Raw genomic sequence first — 24630 nt, forward strand, 5'->3', positions numbered from 1 at the left:
GTTTACTGAAGAAGAAGCAAATTTTGGTTAAAAACCTCTCGGCATACAATCAAAGTGTACATGTAGCTCCAAAAGATTTATCTACTTATCAAATTATAAAGCCAAGGACATACCAACGCCAGCCTGCCCCACCACCCACGAGAGCCTCAGGAACAGCATCACCCCCCAGATGTTGAGCAGGCAGCGCATGAGCACCCCCTTCACCCAGCCGAACTTCACGTTGGTGGACAGCATGGCCGGCGCGCCCTGCTCCTTCTCCAGGGTCTGACCTGGCTGGAGTACACCATTTACAAATTTTTGCACATAATATTTCTTACCCGACTTAAAGGAAGGATTATGATTTTAGCTGTCTATGTATGTATGTATGTTTGTATCCAGATTCTGTGTGTTCCGCCGTAGCGCCTAAACTACTGGGCCGATTTTGATGAATGAGGTGTCAGTTAATTCGTTGTACCTAAATATCCGGATAACATAGGCTATATTTTATGCGAAAAAAATTGACGTAACGGATGCTACATCAAAAAAAGTGGGGTCTCCAAAAATATTTTTTGCTATTTTATCGAGTCGGATATCCAAGTGAAAGAGGAAAAAATTCTGAGTTCATGAATATAAATATACAACAAGATTAAAATATACCAAGTGACAGAAAAACTATTTTACTGCAAAATTTCAGCGTTTATTAAGACGGTCGTAGTCGGGTTTTAGTTTTCAACTTTATCTTGTCTAAGAAGAAGGAGATACGAATCCAAGAAAGGGAATAGTACTTCTTTATGCCGGCGGTCCTAAAAGCTAAAATGATATTATATTCAAGTATTTCCTGAGCGCTCTTTAAAGTTAACAATTATTGCGAAGAGAATATTCAGGTGATCGATTACGGTAAAACGACAGCTATAAGGTCACGATCACTATCACGTCTGATTGGTTGAAATCACATAATAGATGGTGCAGTCCGTCACTAACTTGCAGTGTTCTACATAAAAGTGTTAGATATATCTAGTAAGATGGTACGGAACCCTTCGTGTGCGAGTCCGACTCACACTTGGCTGGTTTTTTTAAAAATAAACAATAGACCACCGTTCAATACTGATAATAGGTAAGTGCTAAGTAGTACACATCAAAGTAGATAGTACCAAATACCACCCACGTGAAATACCTTCGTTAACTTCAAACAATGCACTGTTGAGTCATTCATAACTCTGTAGATCAATTAGTCACATCTGAAGCGTGGCCCATGCAATTGTTGTAGAAGTACCAGGCAGCTACGACGCAATGGTGGTCAATTTGACCTACTGACGGGTTAATAGGGCCCTGACTCCTGAGGTCCCATTATCAAATTGACATTGTCATGGTATTATGTTATCGCTGCTTATAAATGGCAAGCTATTTGGGGTGCAGGCAATTCCTCAAACGTACACCATGCATAATATGAGGAATCATTATTATTAGGGGATAAAAAACGCATTTCAAGTGCAAGAGATAAAACAGGGAATATCAGGAAAGCAACCTATAGGAGGTCCCCGGCTAATCAGATAATACGGTATTGTACATCTAGCCTAAAAGAAGATAGGCCGAGTTTCAATTTGGACCAATGGCCACTTGGATTAACTTAAACTTTTAAACTTTAAGGGTGTCTGGCACGGGGTTGGGCTCTAATAGTAATCCAAAGAAAATATAAAAAATTACACTTTATACTTTGACGTAAGATTTTTTACACGTGCGTTACCTTGCTATCTCCCGAAGCCACCATGATCCAAACTTCATAGTCGCTGATCGTTCTTTCCTGTTTTAGGGACAATACGCAGTTTTTATACAATAACGAAGGTCTGGCACTCACGGGCTCTCTCTCTATAGGGATTCGATGTAAAGACAGAATCCAAAGCTGGGGACGTAAGAAGTCTGATAGTACTAGAAGTTTGACGTGATGTTGTGACGTAACGTCTTGTTCGCGATATTGCATGTAACAGGTAAAAATACCTACATCGTAATTACATCGTCTCGTCAATTATGAGGCTCAGGGGGCAAGGCGCCATAAAATAGAGGCCAAGCGCGTTATTAGCGCGGCTCATATTGCAATCTACGACGACGTAGGTGGTTTATTACTCCTGGAAGGGGAACAGCAATTTTACTAAGCCCATAACTATAATCGGATTCTTGGCTTCTTATAGTTCTACGTATCATATATTATATTCATCGTACCAGAGTACTAAATCGTTGGGAGATATGATTTTGACAGCAGGATGGCCACGGCCATAGCTGGGAGGCTGACAAAATATGGCATGAAAAGATTGATATTCGCAAGTTGCAAGTTGTCTTAAAATTTACCAATCCATCCATCCATCAATTTCATAAAATCTAGTACTTATTTTATAAATTCTACGGCCAAGTCTATACAATGAAGCTTCAATACAATAGAAGATTAAAACGCATACAATAGGTTCCTGCTAAGCAGTTGTCCGACCGCTGACAATTAGCAAGAAATGAGTCGAACTAAAAACTGGAAAAGAGTTGGCGAGCGAGAAGCGACTGTGTAGTTGGGATAGTATTGTCGCTGGGCGATGAGCGACGGGCGAGCAATCGTCCGTCATACATTAATTTCTGCTCAAACTGCGCGAGTGTTTTGACCGCTAAGAGAACGTTGCCGAGAGTTTTTTTCGCTTGGCGGCACGACTTTGCCGGTAGGGTGGTAACTATCCAGGGGCAAAGCTCTTTAGCTTTTGTCGCTACGACAAACTAGAGGAGAGATTTCTCGCCGGCAGTGTGCACAATCAGCGATCAACTATCTATTAATATTCTCTTTCATTGTCCGGAATCATACATCGATTGTACGTTTTTTGAGCGAGAAAATACTCGATAGCTAGTAGTTTCCTCGTCGTCAGTGGGACAACTGCCTACGACTATAAAACAAATACGTCTCAATCCAGGTACCTACATGATATAGCGGCCACGTGGTAAATTATATTTTATGTACGGCTTGACAACCTTGACCAGTTCTGATAGCCGATTAAAGTGACCGTAGGAATAATCTTTCACTTTGAACTTGTTTATAAATTGTAGGTACCTATTGTATTGTGCAATATACCTAAAGTTAATCTTATTACGAAACAAGAGAGATTGATATTAAATAGCTTTCGACTGTTTTTTTCGAATTTCCATGTGCATGTTATCAACAGTTTGCCATATCTACCACGCTGGTCAAGTGCGGATCGCCCCCTAATGGAAAACATTATGGAAAACTGCCAGCGTTTGCGTTTTAATAAAAACCGTGTGGGACCCTACTTGCTTCCTTGAAATGATATTATCCTGATATTATCTAAGCCTGTGGTACCTACTTAGTTCTTGCTAATCAATAATCATTCCTACTCATTATGTTGAAGTACCTCAAGTATAGGTACACAGCAGCTCGATTGCGGTAGAATTACGGCTACAATGTCACGATCGCAATCACCGCTGATTGGGTGACGCTCGCTCACTATTGGCTACAATGCATTTTTTTTTTTTTTTTTTTTAATAACCATAAAGTACTGACAGCAGTACTTTATTAGAATTACAATCTAGCCTACGAGTAAAGCTAATAAGTAATATTATGTTAACCTAAACTTATAAAAGTACTTATATCTAAGAGTCCGTCCATTGACATATTTCTTAGTTTATCGTTAGTTATTATTTTATGACACTTTGTTCTTGTGTTCATTATATTGCACTAGCACTAAATTTTCACTTTGTTCTTTCTTGTGTTCTTTACACTGCACTAACACTATAACTACACTAGCTCAAAAGGCTTAGTCCTTTTAAGTCTACGTTTTAGGTCTGTGTTGTCGAGGAGCTGGATAGCCTCGACGTTCACATGTTGATGGAGCCTGCGTTCGTGGGATTTAGCATGTTTGCTAATAACCGAGTCCACGAAGTCCATTTGAAGATCGCGATGAATGTCTTCATTTCTGACGTACCAGGGTGCATTGATGATACCCCTGAGTACTTTATTTTGGAATCGCTGTATTATTTGAATGTTGCTTTTTCTGGTACAACCCCACAACTGGATACCGTAAGTCCACACTGGCATTAGGACCTGTTTATACAAGAGTTTCTTATTTTGTGTTGATAGTGAAGAGTTTCTACCTATGAGCCAGTACAATTTTTTGTACCTTATCTCTAGGTCTTCTTTTTTCTTCTTGACATGAGCTTTCCAGCGTAGCTTGCTGTCAAGAGTCAATCCAAGATATTTTGCCGTATTAGCATAAGGTATCTTTTGTTGGTCAATATAGATAGGGTGATAGTTCGGTTTTTTATTTGTAAAATCAATATGGGTAGACTTGGAATCGTTCAATTTTATTCGCCATTTTTTCGTCCATTTGTGGAGTTCATTTAATGCTGATTGTACTTTTCCCGCCGCCTCCTGGTGAGTATTACCCACAGCTATGATGGCAGTGTCATCGGCAAAAGTAGCGATGGTATTATGATCAGGTTGTGGAAGATCACAGGTATACAGGAGATACAGGACAGGTCCTAGAACGCTTCCTTGAGGTACTCCAGCTTTGATCTCCTTGAGTTTGGAGTAGGCTTCCTCTTGCCTCACTCTAAATACTCTATCGGATATATAAGATTCAAGTATGTTTGCGAATGGTTGAGGGAGTAATACTTTAAGTTTATGAACAAGACCTTCATGCCAGACTTTATCAAAGGCTTGTGCTACATCGAGAAATACGGATGAACAAACTTTCTTTTCTTCTAGTGTTCTTTCAATTATATTCGTTATTCTGTGAACTTGATCGATTGTCGAGTGCTTTTCCCTGAATCCGAACTGATGGTCGGGAATCAGATTTTTTTCATCCAATATAGGTTTTAATCTGCTGAGTAGTAGCTTTTCAAAAAGTTTTGAGATAATTGGTAGCAGAGAAATTGGTCTGTATGATGTAACCTCATTTGGTGGTTTTCCTGGTTTGGCGATCATTATTACTTCTGCAACTTTCCACAAGTCAGGGACGTGCTTCATTCTAAATGCTGCATTAATCAGCGTCGTTAATTTAACGATTCCTTTTTTTGGAAGGTTTCGCAAGATTTCTGTAGTAATTAGATCATATCCTGGAGCTTTTTTCAGGTTCAATTTATTAATTATATTAAGTATTTCTATAGGTGTGACTAGTTTAATGGGAGTGTTTTCTTGACTTGTTTCGATTGTAGTAAAGTCAGTGTGTTCTCCTTCGTTTGGACAATGCATTGATGCAGCAAGAATAGCATAAAAGACGATAACAACAATTGCGATTGTAATAATGATTGATGCAGGTTTTACAGAATCGAGCTACGGTAGTATTAAGTAGGTACTTGTTAGGAAAACACGCGTTTCATTTATGCGAAGATATTGATTCAGGTGTGTCCGAGGCATACCTAAATATTTACAAACTTCATATAGCTTCCACTATCCACTATACATCATGTTAGGTTTACACGAATTGAAACTATGCTCGACGAAATAAAACTGAAAAAACCGGTCTAGTGCGAGTCGGACTCTCACACGAAGGGTTCCGCACCATCGTACAAGGAACACCTAACACTTTTATGTAGAACATGCAAGTTAATAACGGACTGCGTCATCTATATGTGATTTAGTAAATTTATTTTTTCGTAAACACATTAAAAATTTTTTTATGATATAACCACAAATTCAGGCTGACATACAGAAATGTAAAAGACTGTACTTAAATAAAAGATTAAAAAAAAAACAAATTCACGATTTTCGGATTTTTTTTCGGACCTACTTACCTGCCCATGATTCTAGGTTTTCTTGACAGACGGTCAGGCAGACAGACAACAAAGTGATCCTATAAGAGTCGAAATGGACGAAGAAGAGAATATGGTCGAAACCCTTCTCATTCTGACTGTGCTCACTAGTAAATCGGCGATATATAATAATGATGACGATTGACAAATCAAAAAGACCCAAACCTTTCTAGAAAGCGATGCGTTGTGAAGCTCATCCAATGTTGGTCGCGGCGCAGCGTGTAGAGACAGAACATTTCTGTAGTTGTCAAGTCGAGGTAACGCCTCGCGGGTAAAGTGCCTGGAAAAGACCGAAAGTCATCTATAGGTATATCACAGGAAAAGTTGACTGACTGACTGATCTATCAACGCATAACTCAAACTACATGGACAGATCGGGCTGTTTGGCTAGCTAAGGAAGGATTAAAGAAGGAAGCTAGCTGACATCCGCTAAGGAAGGATTCTTGAAAATTCAGCCCCTAAGAGGGTAAAATAAGGATTTGTTTATGTAATCCACGCGAACGACGTCGCGGGAATGAGCTAGTTGTAAATAAATGGATATTCTGCTGGGCCAGCACCACAGTTCGCCACAGTTAGGAAACTTGTAATAAAACGCAGAGGCTTTACCGACACTGGCCGGCGTCAAATGTTACCTACATTGGACGCTAGGTAGGCTATGAAACTATTAGGTCCTTGATTTCAAGTATACGTGTGCTATAAGCTCTACCTACCTGTCAAATTTCATGATTCTAATTCAACGGGAGGTACCCTATAGGTTTTCTTGACAGACACGACACGCAGACAGACAACAAAATGATCTTATAAGGGTTCCTTTTTCCTTTTGAGGTACGGAACCCTAAAAACCTCCTCAGAATTGCCTAACGGCTTAAATAATTACCAAACGGACACTTCAATCATACAGTCACTGAGCAATGAGGCCGATCCATCGGAGGACGTTTTATACGGTAACCTTCAGTCAAAGAACTAGGCTCGCTCGGACAAAAAGTGGCCTCGAACTTGTTCGTGAAATGCGAATTGTTGGTGTTGTTCAACGGGTATTTCTGTTAAGCTGAATGGAAATTTCCTCACGCAAAAATGCCGCAAGTTTTTGCAAGAATAATTAATTAAGAGCCCGCTTCATCGAAGTGATAACTCGTTGGTGGGTGGGACCTAAAATAGTGCTGTTTCCACTGATAACGGAGTCAACGTTATTTGTGTGTGTCACCCTTTCCCTCTAATTGCACCTCAACCCTAGAGGGGCCAGATGAATGAATTTTGCTTGAGATTCAAGATTTTTTTGTCATATTCATAATTTATTCAAGTAAAATTTATTGAAAATTAAATACAAGCTATAACAATCATTTAAAAAAAATAGAAAACTACTGCCCTGGCATTAGGTAATTGACTTTTTTGTGAAAAATTATAGTCAGTCAGTCGGGATGATGTAAAGATTCTAGCCAAGCCCCATACATACAGATCTGTTTAGGTATTTTGAAGTTATGGTGGAATAAAGAAACTCACATACGCTCCATTTTTGGCATGTCGCTCGTGTTAAAGTTAAAGTATAGTAGGCGACTGGTCGAGATGGCAATCGGGGTGGGGACGCCCCGCACACCCCCCCGCGCTAACCCGGTGTGGGATAGCGCGAGTGACGTGCGAGTGTACGCGGCATCCCCGCGCTTTATACCCCGATTGCAATCTCGACCTGTCGCGTAGGTACTAATAATTGTATGTGGGTATTCAAATGCGCATGTAAATTTTCACTTACGCAATAAGTACGTACCTACCTACGTCTAATTTAAATTTTTTACATGTATGCATTTATGTCGCTATAGCAGTTTAGGGCACTTTCATAATGGAAAATCACACTATTATAAAGGCGAAAGTTTGTGTGTATGTTTGTTACTCCTTCACGCAAAAACTACTGGACGGATTTGGCTGAAATTTGGAATGGAGATAGATAATATCCTGGATTAGCACATGAGCTACTTTTTATCCCGGAAAATCAAAGAGTTCCCACGGAATTTCTAAAAACCTAAATCCACGTAGGCGAAGCTGCGGGCATCAGCTAGTCTTTCAAAATCGTAATGTATCGACTACGATAAGTACTTGAATACAGGTGAAAGTAGTTAATCTATAATAGACCCTCGAGAGCGAGTTTGCGTAAATAAAACCCTTTCACTAGAAATATGATAACTTGATAAGCCTTGGTTTAGAGTGTCTACACACTAGCGTTCCTCCAACGTAGGCGTTCGTCAAAAGTAAGCGCAAGCAAAGCAAAACGCGGCAACTGTAATAAGTGACACAACTTTCAAAAATAATTGATTCTTTCTCTTTCTTTCTTTTCTTCTCTCATACATAAACCTGCGCTAGCGTTTTCATTTACTCGCTCGTTTTATAATAGGTCCTCCCATAATATTTTATGTTTTACTAGATGATGCCCGCGACTTCGTTCGTGTGGATAAAGGTTTTTAAAATTCCCGTGGGAACTCTTTGATTTTCCGGGATAAAAAGTAGCCTATGTGTTAATTCATGATATAATCTACCTCCATTCTAAACAGCCAAATCCGTCCGGTAGTTTTTGCGTGAAAGAGTAACAACATGCACACATGCATACAAACACACATACAATATACAATATACATACACACAAACGCTGCAGAAACGCTAATGTGAAGAGGCTCTTATTTTCTATGAATATTCTGGTGGCGAAAGGAAATGTTCGTAATGTTGCTTGTTGGTTTAGTTTTCTAAGAATGTTCGTGGTGAAAGAAAATGTAATATTTCTTGAGCCGGCCTTAATATACTTACCTAGAACATTCGGTAGGTATGTCTGAAAGGCATTTTTTTTTGTTTCTGATACAAGTTAGCCCTTGACTCTGATCTCACCTGATGGTAAGTGATGATGCAGTCAAATAAGGTAGAGCCTCTAGGCTCTACCATATTTGACTGCATCATCACTAGGGCTAGAGGGGTATGGCAGTTTCACTTGGTCGCTAATCCATACATTCCGCACATGGTTATGGTACTAACATTATAAATGCGGAAGTGTGTCTGTCTGTCTGCTAGCTTTTCACTGCCCAACCGATTTTGATGTTTATTAAAGAGTTAGCTTACATCCCGGGGCAGGACTTATGCTACTTTTTATCTCGGAAAATGAAAGATTCTCAAAGGCCCAGCCGTTTAACCGATATATGTATATGATATTTGGTACAGATGTAGCTTGCGTCCCGGAAATTGACATAGCCAACTTTTTATCCCGGAAAGCAGAGTATTCCACGGGATTTAAAAAAAAACCTAAATCCACGCGGACGAAGTGGCGGGTATCATCTAGTAATCTTTCATGGCTCCTAGCCACTACCGATACCCCTGATCTGTTACTACACGGCATCAGACCAGCCCCCGGTACGGTACCAACAGAATACCTCGAGTTCTCATCTCTTCTCGGCATGATGTCTGGGCTCTAGATGGAAACTGCTTGGGATAGTAGAGGAAGCTAGGTAGTTACCTGAAACTTTTGCCATATTTAGTATCCGTAGCAGTCAATGGATCGTCGCTCTCCATGCCTGAACCGTCTGAATCGGTCGCGTCATCTTGCTTATCTTCCATCTGAGGGCAAACCAGAAAAAAAACATTATGTGCTTGTGTTATTGTATGAAAAACCGTGATGACTAGTGATTAGTTTTATCAATCTGATTGGTGGATACCAGGCCAGTCAGTAAGCTTTTCCTTTTATATATTCAGGAAATACCTGGGGAGTGTATAAGCTATTCCAGACAATTGAAGAGGATTTTCAAAAAACTAAACGCGGATGACGTCACGGGCACCATCAATCAACTATCTAATCTGGAAAAGATATATATACTCGTGCTCGTAAAATGTATAACCTTGATTTATTCTGTTCAGGAATAGAAATCAAGGTTATGAAAAATCTCTTTTTTCATACTCAAACATAATGTTTTAGACTTCCCCGAAGATAAACACTGAGGTAAACCCACATAATTCACAAGAGAAATTTCGGAAATCTGTGGGATATATACCCTACAAGATGTTATTTTGGGAGCGGTCATGTGATGCAAATAAATATTTTAACTATTAGTAAAGATACAGGAAATCATAGCGTCTTAATAATGAAAAAACTGCATCTAATTTTTTTTAATCTCATTAGGTAATACACATTCAACTGACATGTGTATGAGCTTTTCACCCATACTTTTTCAGAAAAATCGTCCAACTTGGTTTAATTAATAGATTATGTTAATCCAATAAATATTGTACAAAAATATATTCTCAAAATTAAACAGAAAGAGCTAGATTTACAATCTTCCAACTTCTTTCAGTTTAGTTCTCTCACTTCCTTTGTTAAATGAATAATGAAGGAAAACTTCGTGAGAAACTGGTGAGGAAAGCTGCAAGTTCTCCATAATATTATTCCCAAAGGAGTGTGAAGTCTGCCAATCTGCATATATAGAGCGTGGCTTCTCATAATTTGGGCGATACATTCCGAGAAGGGACCTATATTCTTTATTTGGCAAGGCCGAGCGACGACTTCGAATCACGATGATGAAAGTCCGATTATACCTATTTCCGATTTTGACTCATACGAATTTACTCATGCTCATACATACCCATGAGCTATGTCACAGGAACTATTCTATCACCGATCCTAAATTATGGACACAGTTACTCATACTCATGAAAGTTTAAAAACCATTTGAAATTCTTAATAGAGTACGTGTCGTAACAGTTATAAACCTAAGTATACATTATGTGGGCGTAATTATAATACACTGAACGACTTATCGATATTGAATGGAGCATTAACTTCTTGTGTGGACGGGACATGAAATAGTTATGAGGTTTAACTTTAACCGTTTAACGTAATAGAATTACTTAAGAGCCCCGTTCATGGAAGCGACAACTCGTTGGTGGGTAGAGTTTAAAATAGTGCTGTTTCCACAGATGAAGGAGATAACGTTATCTGTGCATGTCACCCTTTCCCTCTAACTAAACCTCACCCCGAGAGAGGCCGGGGGAATGAATTTTGCTTGAGATACGAGATTTTTTAGACAAAAACGGCAAAGGCACTTAGGTTCTATAGGGTTATATTATCTTAATATAATCAGGTGTTCAGTATTCTATGATATCACTAGATTTGTTTAGTGAAATAGTCCAATTGAGTTGTCGTTTTAACATCTCCCGAGAGTTAGCCATATCCATAAGGGATAAGGCCAACTCCCGGCTTATGCCATTTTGCTGCGACATATATGTATGACTAGCTGATGCCCGCGACTTCGCCCGCGTGGATTTAAGTTTTTCGAAATCCCGTGGGAACTCTTTGGTTTTCCGGGATAAAAAGTAGCCTATGTGCTAATCCAGGATATTATCTATCTCCATTCCGAATTTCAGCCAAATCCGTCCAGTAGTTTTTGCGTGAAGGAGTAACAAACATACACACACACACACACACATACAAACTTTCGCCTTTATAATATTAGTGTGAAGTGTGATGTATAGATAGAGCAACTCAAATTTCGCTTTCGCAAACGAGTAAAACTACTAGAGGTACTTACATACGTGTACCTCCGCAAGCTAAGCCTGATTCCTAGGTCCATGGGTGCATACTATACACGAAGAGCTAAGGTTAGGGCAATCCCGGGACTTCGAGAAATTATGAAGAATACGAGTCAAATCGGGGAACAGGACAGTTTTTTAAGGAATTCAGCACAAAGGAATTGGCATTAAGGAATTACGCATCACAATTAGCCCTTAACTGGTTCCTTCCCATTACTCATCATCATCACATTATTTCCCGAGAGACCAGTGCGCTTCATGATGTACTCGTTCTTGGAGAAGATTACTTTAGCGTAAGACCAGACTGATGACACATTCAACAAAAAATGAATAAATTCCGATGGACCACCAACCCGGACTTTGGCCTCCTCAAAAGAATCATCACAATTTTGAATGTTAACACCCCTTCGCTTTTCATATTGTTTTGTTTGAAAAATGTTTCTTCTCCTCATTTTTCCATAGCCCTCCTGACAGAACCATATTTTTTTATTTATTAAATTTATTTAGTTACAGACTTAATGAAACATGAACATTTTCACAAACTTTGTAGATCAAAGCACTAGGTAAAAACTGAGACTGTTGTTTGCAATTTGCAGCACAAATAGACCGTAGTCATTGCTAGGGCTGACAAAAATCATCGGCCTTAAAAGATTAACTAATTTTAAGACTTAAAAAAGTGATCCTATAAGGGTTCCGTTTTCTTCTTTTGAGGTACGGAACCCTAAAAATCAATGGTTATATTAAAATTTCCTACAAACCTATATGTACTGACATTTTTTAAATTTATTTAGCGTACTTTTTTCTTTAATATGCTTAAACTATCTGGCCAAAATACTGATTCAATGAATTTCGGCTGAAGATTGCATACACTAACAAGTTTACCGGCAAGTTTGCAGTAGACTTGAAGCGGCGTCCAGTCAACTGATAGCCATACACCATTAAATATACTGTGACAGGAAAATAAAAACACTAAATATGACTTGACTCTTAGGTCTTACTCTTGGAAGAAGACAGGTTTGTATTGCGCTGGCTATATTTAGACGGCTAAATATAGCAGCCGCCCACTTTGAAGACGAACGGATTCATATCAAGCTATTTTCATATTGGCTTAAGTGGCTCAAATGTGTTACTTGTTGGAACGTCACATTATACCATTAATAAGTTAACTGCACTATTAATATGAGTAATCCGATGACATTTCTGGCTGAGACTTTGCCATTTTGTGCATGAGTCTACATCTTCTGAGGATGCTGTGGTATCGGAGTGAAACGTATGTTGAGTGTGATGCAGAAGATCTTGTATGGTGTTGTGTGTTGGTAGTGTGTATGTCTTGCTTTTTCCTGTTTCTTTACTTCTACTTTACTTCTTTACTTCTTCTTCACTAGGATAAAGAAGTCGAGGAATGACTTAAAGGATGTTGCCCGAAAAATTGTTCAGGATGGTGCAGCATTGTAAACGGCTCTGAGTCTTAATGTCTTTAACAACAACTAAACATACCATGTCATATAGTCTAGACCATTCTTCTTCATCTTAGGCGCTATATTATAGACTGATCGTGGTCGCCATTTGGGTTGTGGGCTCCACCAGTCTTTAATACAGACCAAGTAACCCATTTGGTTAGCAATTTCCATCTCAAGTTGAAACGAGAACATCAGGGACAGAACAACAGAGATTGCAGTCCAGCAGAAACCATGAAAACTGATTCTGTTCCTCTGATTGCCAACAAAAGACGCAAGGGAACCGTTCAATTAGAAAATGGGTTTTATAAAACGAAAATATATAATGATGAGGATAAATAATGTTATAAGGAAGTTCATGTATTCAATATTATGTATTGCAACATCGATGTATTCCAATAATAAAATAAATATATACCCATGTACCTATTTGTAGGTCTCTTGAAGACCTTACTATAGAAATGATCTTATGAAGTAGGGTTTTTTGTTGCTTTATATATTTAGGGACTTTTATATCTAAGGACATGTCAGCCCAATTATAATCTAAATAAGTACATAAAATCAAAACAAGAAATCCTTAACCTAACAAAATAATACAAATCCAACAAAAAGAAAAACAAAAAAAAAAAAAAAGTTATACAGTCTTCAAGAAACAAGGCTTATGGATTCTAACAAGAAATAAATATCACGGTTTATACGAGTACAATTACTATAAACAGTGATAAATTCATGAAGTAATTATTAAGTAATACATAGTAACTTAATGGTAGATTTACCGATGTCGTTTATCATATAAACACGCTTATGTAATACATTGACCAGATAGGTAGTTATCTAAGCTATGATATATTATTTCTACAATTATATAAAAAAAGTTACTTAATAGTTGTTATCTCTTCTTGGAACGCCTTGGGGAAGGCGGAAAATTCTTATTTAACTTATAACTTATGCCCGCGATTTGGTTTGCGTGGACTACACTAATTTCAAACCCTTATTTTACCCCTTTAGGGGGTTGAATTTTCAATAAGTATCACAAGTGTAAATTAAAAATTTATAACACCCCCGACAAGTGAAGGTTACAGTAACTAGAAAAGAGCTGATAACTTTTAAACGGCTAAACCGATTTTCTTGGATTATAGCTAAGAACACTCTCGATCAAGCCACCTCTCAAACAAACAAAAAACTAAATTAAAATCGGTTCAATAGTCTAGGAGCTACGATGCCACAGACAGATACACAGATACACACGTCAAACTTATAACATCCCTCTTTTTGGGTCGGGGGTTAAAAAATCCTTTCTTAACAGATGTCTACGACATAATAGCTATATGCATGCCAAACAGTCCGATCCCTCCAGTAGGTATGCACTTTGAGCTGTGCGTTGATAGATCAGTCAGTCACATTTTCTTCTTCATAAGTATCTAATACTTCTGAAGAGGAACAGAAGCATCTTGATCATATTATTCCGTGGTCCAAGATATTCGAACCTTTTTATTAAATCCTCAAGTTTTACGATCTTTTTATTAAAGTTTTGATATGTAATTAAAATATTAAAAGCTTAGTCAAGCCAAATCTGCTGCTTTGAAAATGATGATATTCGTAACCGTATGTAGGTATTAATTTTATAAGAGGTCGCACTGATATCTATCTGCCACATAATATTATATTATGCAGCTTTACGACTACAAACCTCATCCTTGGATGAATAAATACTCCCTCATCATAGTTAATTTTATTGCATTGTCGTGCAATCTATTTGCAATAAGTTTTAATTAAAATATTCCATTACGACTTTACTATTTACTAGCTGATGCCCGCGACTTCGTCCGTGTAGATTTAGGTTTTTCGAAATCCCGTGGGAACTTTTTGATTTTCCGGGATAAAAAGTAGACTATGTGCTAATCCTGGATATTATCTATTTCCATTCCAAATTTCAGCGAAATCCGTCTAGTAGTTTTTGCGTGAAGGAGTAACAAACATACACACACACACACACAGACATACAAACTTTCGCCTTTATAATATTAGTGTGACTAGCTGATGCCCGCGACTTAGCCCGCGTGGATTTAGTTTTTTAAAAATCCCGTGTCAATTCTTCGATTTCCCGGGATAAAAAGTAGCCTATGCACTCTCCGTCTCCAAGACTTTAACTAGGACCATGCAAAAGTCACGCTGATCCGTTGCTCCGTTGCGGCGGATTGAAAGAATTTGTCCTCCAATCACGAATTGATTGGACGAACCAACAAACCACTTTCGCATTTATAATATGGGTAGTGATTAACTTTTTACATTATGATGGATTGTGTAAACAATGTTACAGTTAGTATACCTACCTATTGTTAAACTTCGAATAGTGATAAATCCCGAAAACTGCGATAAGAACCGATCGCACAACTATTTTTAGGGCTTATACCATTGGCATTTGCCAACTATGTGAGGATTTAGCAATGATCCTTGGTAAAAAAGACCCACCAAAAACATTTCATGTAAAAAGGTAGCCAAGACTCACAAGTTCATAATGTTTTCACTGTTAAAAAGTTATGAGATCTCTAGTAGAGCCAAGCCCCTAGCTGAGCTTAGATTTGTGCTGGCCATGGGACCTATCCCAAGTCCAAAGTAATATAGCTCTTAAATGTTCTTGACTGTATACAATTTATAACAATAAATAACAAATCACTCTACTTACAAGCTCTGATTCTACAAACCCTATATCTTGGTAAAAAAAGGACGGCTTGGCCGTTTAATGTTCGTAAAACTATTACATGACATAACATATTTTAAGGCCTTAAGGAATAGTTTGTTCGACAATTACTAATTTGTATTGTACTTCGTGATGGTCGCAGAAGCAATTCCGGGCTTAGATGTCATTTCAGATAAAAAATCCACAAACTGTAAACGGCCAAGCCGTACTTTTTTTACCAAGATATAGGGTTTGTAGAATCAGAGCTTGTAAGTAGAGTCATCTAAGTCAGTAATCTCATAACTTTTTAACAGTGAAAACATTATGAACTTGTGAGTCTTGGCTACCTTTTTACATGAAATGTTTTTGGTGGGATTTCATTTCTTTTTGGCAGGTGCCCTAGATTTTTTTGGATCTATTTTTTGTAGGTACATCATTTTCATGGCCCACTCTCTATCGTTACCTCTTTTTTTAAAAGCTTTTATTCAACTTGCAATGTACTCGTATCACACTAATATTATAAAGGCGAAAGTTTGTATGTGTGTGTGTGTGTGTGTGTGTGTGTATGTTTGTTACTCCTTCACGCAAAAACTACTGGACGGATTTGGCTGAAATTCGGAATGGAGATAGATAATATCCTGGATTAGCACATAGGCTACTTTTTATCCCGAAAAACCAAAGAGTTCCCACGGGATTTCGAAAAACCTAAATCCACGCGGACGAAGTCGCGGGCGTCAGCTAGTGTAAATATGTTTGTTCGGGTGGAATCTTGCAACTCAATTTTGAAGCAGATATACCAAATTTCAGTATTTTAGGACTTCAGGAAACACAGATACTTGGTACGTTTGATAAATCTGCCACGGACATCTTATCCTGAAAACTTTAGAATTCGAGCAACATATTTTACAGATATACATCTCATATACGAGGGGATGAAGGGGGACCCGATTTCTTAATTTATCTGTTGTTCATAATTGTTGAAATTCCTACTTAATGCCAAATTTCAGTCTTCTAGAACTTCAGAAAGTACCCTAGAATTTGTGACTAGAGGTTTTGAATGTCGATAAATCTTAAACTATAAAAGCTAGACAATTGATACTCAGTGCGTTTAATGAATCTGCCAAGGACATCTTATCCTGAAAATATCAGCATTCTAGCGACAGAATTTATAGATTTGCTTTTCTCATTAGAGGCGTAGAGGGGGGGAATTTCCAAAGTCTTAATTTTCCTGTAGTTTGTATGCAATTTCTAGTCTACATACCAAATTTCAGTCTTCTAGGACTTCGGGAAATGCCCTAGAATTACAGACTAGAAGTTTGACTATCAATAAATCTGAAACTATAAAAGCTAGACAATTGATACTCAGTGCGTTTAATGAATCTGCCAACGACATCTTATCCTGAAAATATCAGCATTCTAGCGATAGAATTTACAGATTGGCTTTTCTCATAAGAGGCGTAGAGGGGGGGGAATTTCCAAAGTCTTAATTTTCCTGTAGTTTGTATGCAATTTATAGTCTACATACCAAATTTCAGTCTTCTAGGACTTTGGGAAGTACCCTAGAATTACAGACTAGAAGTTTGACTGTCAATAAATCTGAAACTATAAAAGCTAGACAATTGATACTCAGTGCGTTTAATAAGTCTGCCAAGGACATCTTATCCTGAAAATATCAGCATTCTAGCGACAGAATTTATAGATTTGCTTTTCTCATAAGAGGCGTAGAGGGGGGGAATTTCCAAAGTCTTAATTTTTCTGTAGTTTGTATGCAATTTCTAGTCTACATACCAAATTTCAGTCTTCTAGGACTTCGGGAAGTGCCCTAGAGTTACAGACTAGAAGTTTGACTGTCAATAAATCTGAAACTATAAAAGCTAGACAATTGATACTCAGTGCGTTTAATAAGTCTGCCAACGACATCTTATCCTGAAAATATCAACATTCTAGCAACAGAATTTACAGATTTGCTTTTCTCATAAGAGGCGTAGAGGGGGGGAAATTCCAATTTCTCAATTTTCCTGTAGTTTGTATGCAATTTCTAGTCTACATACCAAATTTCAGCCTTCTAGGACTTCGGGAAGTACCCTAGAATTACAGACTTTGAATAGTGATGATCATCAGTGAGGGACGAAAACGGCGTATTTTAGGTATCAATAAATCTGTAACCATAAAAGCTAGATATTTGATACTTGGTATATTTGGTAAATTTGCTGAGGACACCTTATACTGAAAATTTCAGCTTTCTAGCGTCATCCAGACCGAAGTTATGACAGGTCGAAAATACGGCGAAACACTTCGAGAAAAAGGTACGTAGCGCCCCGGCCGCCGTTTGGCTCGTCTTGGCGGGGGCACTGCCGTGCCCCCTGATAATTTTAGATGATTTTGTTCTCAATATGTGGATAGGCCGAATCTATGTAACTAAATCTGATAGTCTCCGCTGCACGCAGTCTTGTCGTAGGATGGTCACTGGTCACCCTGCAGGAATACTCGTTAACTAACTACCAGTTTTCAACACTGATCCACCGAGCTCTTTTACCATTGGTTCGTTCTACATTGCAGCTTCACTGAGTGATATTAAAATAAGTGGACTGAAACCGAAAGGTCGATGGTTCAAACCCCGCCCGTTGCACTATTGTCGTACCTACTCCTAGCACAAGCCTGACGCTTAGTTGGAGAGGAAAAGGGAATATTAGTCATTTAACATGGCTAATATTCTTTTTAAATAAAAAAAAAAAAAAAAAAAAATCTTCCCTGTAATAGTGAGTTAGCGAATCATCCCGCAGGTCCTTTACTCCGAGAGAGTGTTTGCAAAGCTGAATGAAGGAATGATGAAGCAAGCGCTAAGAATTTAAGAATTATGTTCTGTTCAACATTTAGGTAGGTAAGTGCTGTCCCGCTGAGGCAGTTTATAAGACTTATCAAATGCATTTTAATCTAGATAAATAATACGTTACAGTAAATCTCAAGTGATATCGGTAAATCTAGGATTTACCCTATACTCTACTCTCTAGAATGCAGCCAGTATACTTGGCACTGTCCCACGTGGGCATAATTTATACAGTAATTAGGCTAGCTTTAAGTTTTATTGTAATACTAGCTGACGCCCGCGACTTCATCCGCGTGGATTTAGGTTTTTCAAAATTCCGTAGGAACTCTTTGATTTTCGGGGATAAAAAGAAGCCGATGTTAATCCAGGGTACAATCTATCTCCATTCTGAATTTCAGTCAAATTTCATTCATTATTTATGCGTGAAAGAGTAACAAACATACACACATACATACACACTTTCGCCTTTATAATATTAAGTGTGATTTTCAATTAAGTAAATAGGCTAGGTAATCTTCACGACATAATATGCCTAACAGGGCAGACTAAGAGCTCCATTAGTAAATGATATCATAGGTTATCTGATATCTCCCGGCATGTTCCTCAGGAGTCAGTGTCGGTGAGGCAATGTGTAAAACCGGTTCGAACCGCAACTTATTATCAGCGCTACATGTCTCCCCTGCAACTTGTTTTAAAGGTGTACCTCCATGTGGAGCGAAACAGTAGGTACCTACCTAACCTAGGTACATTAGCGAGCGCACTACTTTCTTATGTTAGGTGTGTGTGGCGTGTTTATAGAATAAGGTCATAAGTGCGACAGGTTTTTGATGCAACAGTTTCGCGGAATTGCTACTCGAATTCTAAGGCCGACCGTAAATATAATAGACTAGCTGATACCCGCGACTTCGTTCGCGTGGATGTAGGTTTTTTAAAATTGCCGTGGGAACTCTTTGATTTTCCGGGATAAAAAGTAGCCTATGTGCTAATCCAGGGTATAATCTATGTCCATTCTTTTCAGCCCAATCCGTCCAGTAGTTTTTGCGTGAAGGAGTAACAAACACACACACACACACACACACACATACAAACTTTCTCCTTTATAATATTAGTGTGAAGTGTGATGTGAAGTGTGTTATCAAGTCATCACAGGTCTGGTAGTATTATAAATACCTACTCGTAGGTAGCAAGTGGTAGCAATCTCGTCCGCGCGCAGCGAAGCTATGGGAAGTGTTAAAGTGCCCGTTTACCTTTCAGTCCGATCCGTCCAGTAGTTTGACTTGTGCGTTGATAGAGCAGTCGAGCTGTCAGTCAGTCAGTCAGATTTTTCATTTTATATGTATATAGATTAGGGGAACTGTATTTTACTAGATTAAGATTCCATCATAGGTCGGTAGTACCTACATACTACATAGGTAGCGAGTGGCAGCAAGCTAAGACGATCGCTAAGGCTATGGGAAGTGTAGGGTATTATCCAATTGTACGCTATTATGATTTATCGGCACACGCGCCTCTGACCTAGACCGCTGAAAGCAGGTCTTGGCTAATAAACTAACGGATGAATGAGGGTGAAAAATATTTTTTTACCTCGAATATACCTACAGGCATTATCCATACTAATCCATACTAATATTATAAATGCGAAAGTGTGTCTGTCTCTCTGTCTATCTATCTCTCTATCTTACTGTTATTGGAAACTATCAACATACAATAATTATAGGCGGCGCATGAGTAGTAATCACTAATAATTGTGCATGCCCCGCATTAGCTAATCAACACTAATCCATACTAATATAATATTATAAATGCGAAAATGTGTCTGTCTGTCTGCTAGCTTTTCACGGCCCAACAATTTAACCTATTTCGATCAACGGTACAGAGTTAGCTTACATCCCGGGGGCGGACATAGGCTTCGTTTTATCCAGGAAAATCAACGGTAACGGTTCCCACGGTATTCTTAAAGGTCCAATATGAAATTTGGTTCAGAGGTAGTTTGCGTCCCGGAAATTGACATAGGCAACTTTTTATCCCGGAAAATCAACGAATTCCCGCGGGATTTTTGATAACCCTTAATCCACGCGGACGAAGTCGGGGACATCAGCTAGTAATATAAGTATATATAAAGGGAAAACTGCGTGCTTGAGAGTTTTCCATAATAATCTCAAAGGTGTGTGAAGTCTACCAATCTGTACTTGGCCAGCGTGGCGGACTCGGGACTATGGTCTAAACCTTCTCATTCTGAGAGATCTATCTCAGTATTGAGCCATCGATGGCTCGATCATGATGATGATATAAGGACAATGGGCATTACCGAGATTTGTGAGGTCGGGGGTTTGATCCTGGGCTCTTACCTCTAACTTTTCAGATAATTAGTATCACTTGGACTGATGACCTAAAGAAGGTGGCGGGGAGCGGGTGGATGAGGAAGGTGGAGAACCGTGTTTGGTGGCGCGCTCTTAAAAAGGCTTATGTCCAGCAGTGGACGCATACAGGCTGATGTAATGGAATAAAATGAAAAGGAAAAGTACCACTTGCTTTAACGGTGAAGGAAAACATCGTGAGGAAACCTGCATGCCTGAGAGTTCTCGATAATGGTATCAAAGCTAAATGAAATCTCCCGATCCGCATTTTTCCAGGGTGGTGAACTATGGCCCAAACCCTCTTCATTCTGAGAGAAGATTTATACTCAGCAGTGGTTGGCGATGAATGATAATGTTGATTGTCTAGAGTAGGTATGACGATATGACCTACTTATTAGTTAATTTGCACTACAACCTTGCACACAATCTCTATCGCATACCTAATTTACATACAGTTTATGCAAATATACACAATAAAGCCAGCTTTTCATTATTTAACAATAAACATTAGAAACCTTTGTGTGCTTGTGTTATCATTAGACCAATTTACAAAGCTTTATTAAATAGCTTATTGTGAAGAGCATAAGAGTTATAATGCTTTTTCAATGTTTGCTTTCAGGTGTATGCAGATTATTCGCTTTGATAGTTTTGGTCCCATACACCTTATCAGAATGACATCATTAGTAAATTCCAGCAGTGTTAGGTTCTACGGTTGTGTATAGTAGCTACTATTAAAAAAATTATAGAAGTGACCTATTTATGCCCACAATAGCCAATTATGAGATTAGCCAATTATGCAATTTCTTTATATTCATACAAGTTAGCCCTTGACTGCTATCTTGCCTGCTTGATTGCTGGGGTCTTTCACTAACCCAGTGTTCAATGATGAATGAAAGCCACCGAGCCCATTTGACATATTTATTTTTAATCTATTGAAGGTTTTCTATGAAAAATCATTTTGAGATCAGTCGTAGTAGAACCAATCATTGTCAAATGAGCTTGATAACTATCATTCATTATTGAACACTGAGGAAGCTAATCAACATGCTGGTAGTAAGTAAATGATGCAGTCTAAGATGGAAATGGACTAACTTGGAAGGCCCTTTCATTAAACCCATACCCCTGATAGGTTTCTACTTGGCATCTTCCCGGATTACTAAATAGCACTATGCAGCCAATAGCATGGCTTTGCCGGTAGATCATACCAGAGAATTTAGAAATTATAAATTCCCAAATTCCCACTACCCAGAATCGAATCTGGAACCTCCCACTTATATGTGTGCCACAGTGCTCACCACTGCGCCAGAGGTTGTCAAATATATTACTGAAATGGCAATATTATTAGTTATTACCTATTTTTTTGTTAAGTATAAAATATTTATTATTATTTATTCAGTTTCACCACATTATAGCCAGAGCATACCAGGATACATTAAGGTTAGATTTTTTAAAGATTACCTAACTAACGCGAGTCAGTTTGTGTGGATTAAGATATTTTTTTTAAATCTTGTGGGAATGCTTTGATTTTCTGAGATAAAAAGTAGCCTATATGTCACTCTGTAAGTCTTTGACTGTATTCTTTAAAAAACTCACATTGATCTATTGCTCTGTTAGGGAATAATTGAGGCACAATTCAAGAAAGAAACACTCTTTTGCATTTATAATAATATTCTTACCTGAAATCTGGTGGTTGAGGGTTGGTCTTTGAATCTCGAAGGCTTCTCAATATCGCGGAAGCTGCTTTTCGTCACCGGCGACTTGGAACGGACGATCTCTCCATTGGAAACCGTGTCTGGCAATAACTTGTCCTTTTCTACCTCCTTAGCCTTGAAGTGAAGACCAGATTCCAAGTCCAAGTCATTTTTGATAACTTCAGAAGGATACTGTATGTTCCCATTCGTCGCAGCCATAGATTTCGCTGAACTGATCTTCCGAAATCGTCCAATGATAACATCTTCTTCATCGTTAACTATGATATTCACTTTTTCAGTTGCCGATTTATTGGTGTTCGGTGCAGTGTTCACCGGACTTAACTCGATATCCTTCTGCGATGATCCCATTTTGCAGTCAATACTTAACTCAAAAAAGTCAAATAATCTATAAACTTAATTCAAAAACTTTATTTTCCTAGCAAAAGCAGGGAATGAGGTTGGAAGTTGATTCTCAAGACGCGAACATAAATGTAAAACATCCACATAATTATTTAGTTGTGTGCATTTTAAGTCTGCAACGTATTTTCTACCATTATTTTCACAAACTCTATCGTTTAAAATTCAATTTAAAAAAACGCGAAATATATTTAACACGAAAAATTTTGCACCATTCACGCGAAGTTCAATAATTTGACTGATGAAAAAAGCATGCAATGAACAATATGATATGATGCACGCAACAAGCACGCAACATGCGGAAAGCAGTGTTTCCACTTACGATTTTAGTTTTACCGTAGTTTCTGTATGATTTCGACCTAAATAATAATTATCCTTAATTTCTTTGCAATAAGTACTCTGATTAAGGGTGCGTAGTAATTATAATAATAAAAAAAAGTAATTTCACATTTTTTATATCTTTTCAAATTCAAAATATTTTTATTCAATTAGGCTTTTACAAGTACTTTTGAACTGTCAAAAGCATCTACCACTGGTTCGGAATGCCTTTATTACCAAAAAACTCGGAAAAAAGATTTGATATACAATAATAAATGGCATGTAAAAAATTTCGCAACCATAAAGCTAAATAGGACTACCATTGAAGTTAATTTTACCCCAAATTTTCCCTTAACTCTGTCAATATTTAAAAAGCCCTATCCCGTAAAATATGTATCCAATAATAGTAGTTTCCCCCAAAATAGGGCGAAATCTCTTACAGTGGAAGTACTGGCCACACCACAAATGACATCTATCACTGTCGTTGTCATTTTTTTTTTTTTTTAGGTTTCACGGCTCTGGCTTCTAATCTTTTAAACCTAACGTCGGTCAATGAATTCATAAAAACAATGACACAGAACGGGACTAGCAAGCAAAGTGCACAGAGCAGAGCAATGAAACTCGTAGAGAAAATCAAATATTTGTATTTGCTACTCTTTTTGGCAACAACAAAAGCTGTAAACATAATATTTTGATCTTTGTCCGTCACTCAAGGTAAGAATCGTAAATTATTCTTCTGTGGTTCTAAGCATTGCACAGACACACAAAAAAGACAGACGCACGCATAGATTTTGTAGAACCCAGAGCCGTAAAGTCAGTTAAGGTCTTCGAAATTTGATTTTTCCTAAATAATGGGCAACCTGCCACTTGCCACCTAAAATATGGTTGCTGCTACCTAAATGGTTGTTTTTTATTTAGTTTAGTATAATATAACGAAGTATAAAGGAAAACTATTACACTAAATAGGCTGACCAAGTAACAACTTATAAAATCTAAAAACTTTGAGAAGTATAAACATTGAAAATTACTTGGATGAAGGTGTTCGTTATGTAAAACCATAGACTTACGATTTTTCGCTACATGTGTAAAACAGTAACTAATTAACTATATTATGATCGGCAACTACCTTTTCGTTTGATTACCTTAGGCTAGAGATAAAATAATTACTTGTAATCTCTGCTCACTTACTTTACCGTAGGTAATTATTTTACCTTGACATAGGGTATTATGATATGCATTGATGTACTTAGTACAATATATCGCTGATAGTTGATACTATGTATTATGACCACAGATAGATAGCTTATCGAATGTTGTTCTGAGTCATTAGATTCGATTTTGACTACAGGATGTAAGTAGAAGGGCAAGCCAAAACAAAGCAGGTGATGGTACGGATGATTACTGATAAGATACCACAAAAACCTTGTAATGTATTGCAAATAAAACATCTGACTAACGCTAGAAGTCAGCGAACGTTCCGTAAATAGGTCACTCGAAGTCAATGCCACGTCGTAGGTGGGGCATTGACCCTAATTTTGCACGCTATATAATGCGT

The 24630-nt window shown here is 38.0% G+C and overlaps 1 protein-coding gene and 1 long non-coding RNA gene across 3 annotated transcripts in view; one reads left to right on the forward strand and one right to left on the reverse strand.

The window, feature by feature from the left end:
• The window catches only part of LOC123874526 (bumetanide-sensitive sodium-(potassium)-chloride cotransporter), a 40809-nt gene extending 17691 nt beyond the window's left edge, over positions 1-23118 (reverse strand). The window contains exons 1-4 of one of the 2 annotated variants that reach the window (XM_045919936.1): positions 22326-23118; positions 9263-9363; positions 5941-6055; positions 114-273 (exon numbers count right to left, since the gene is read on the reverse strand). In XM_045919936.1, the coding sequence (XP_045775892.1) occupies positions 114-273; positions 5941-6055; positions 9263-9363; positions 22326-22709 (760 nt within the window). In that variant the 5' untranslated portion in view covers positions 22710-23118. The remainder of the gene's footprint in view (positions 1-113; positions 274-5940; positions 6056-9262; positions 9364-22325) is intronic. The other variant, XM_045919935.1, reaches the window with a different exon arrangement.
• LOC123874537 lies at positions 2850-6292 on the forward strand. Its single transcript, XR_006797944.1, has 3 exons — positions 2850-2860; positions 3008-3012; positions 6195-6292. It is a non-coding gene; the product is annotated as an uncharacterized LOC123874537 (long non-coding RNA).
• Positions 23119-24630: the final 1512 nt, after the last annotated feature.

Source organism: Maniola jurtina, chromosome 18, assembly GCF_905333055.1.
Source record: "Maniola jurtina chromosome 18, ilManJurt1.1, whole genome shotgun sequence".
Lineage (NCBI taxonomy): Eukaryota > Metazoa > Arthropoda > Insecta > Lepidoptera > Nymphalidae > Maniola > Maniola jurtina.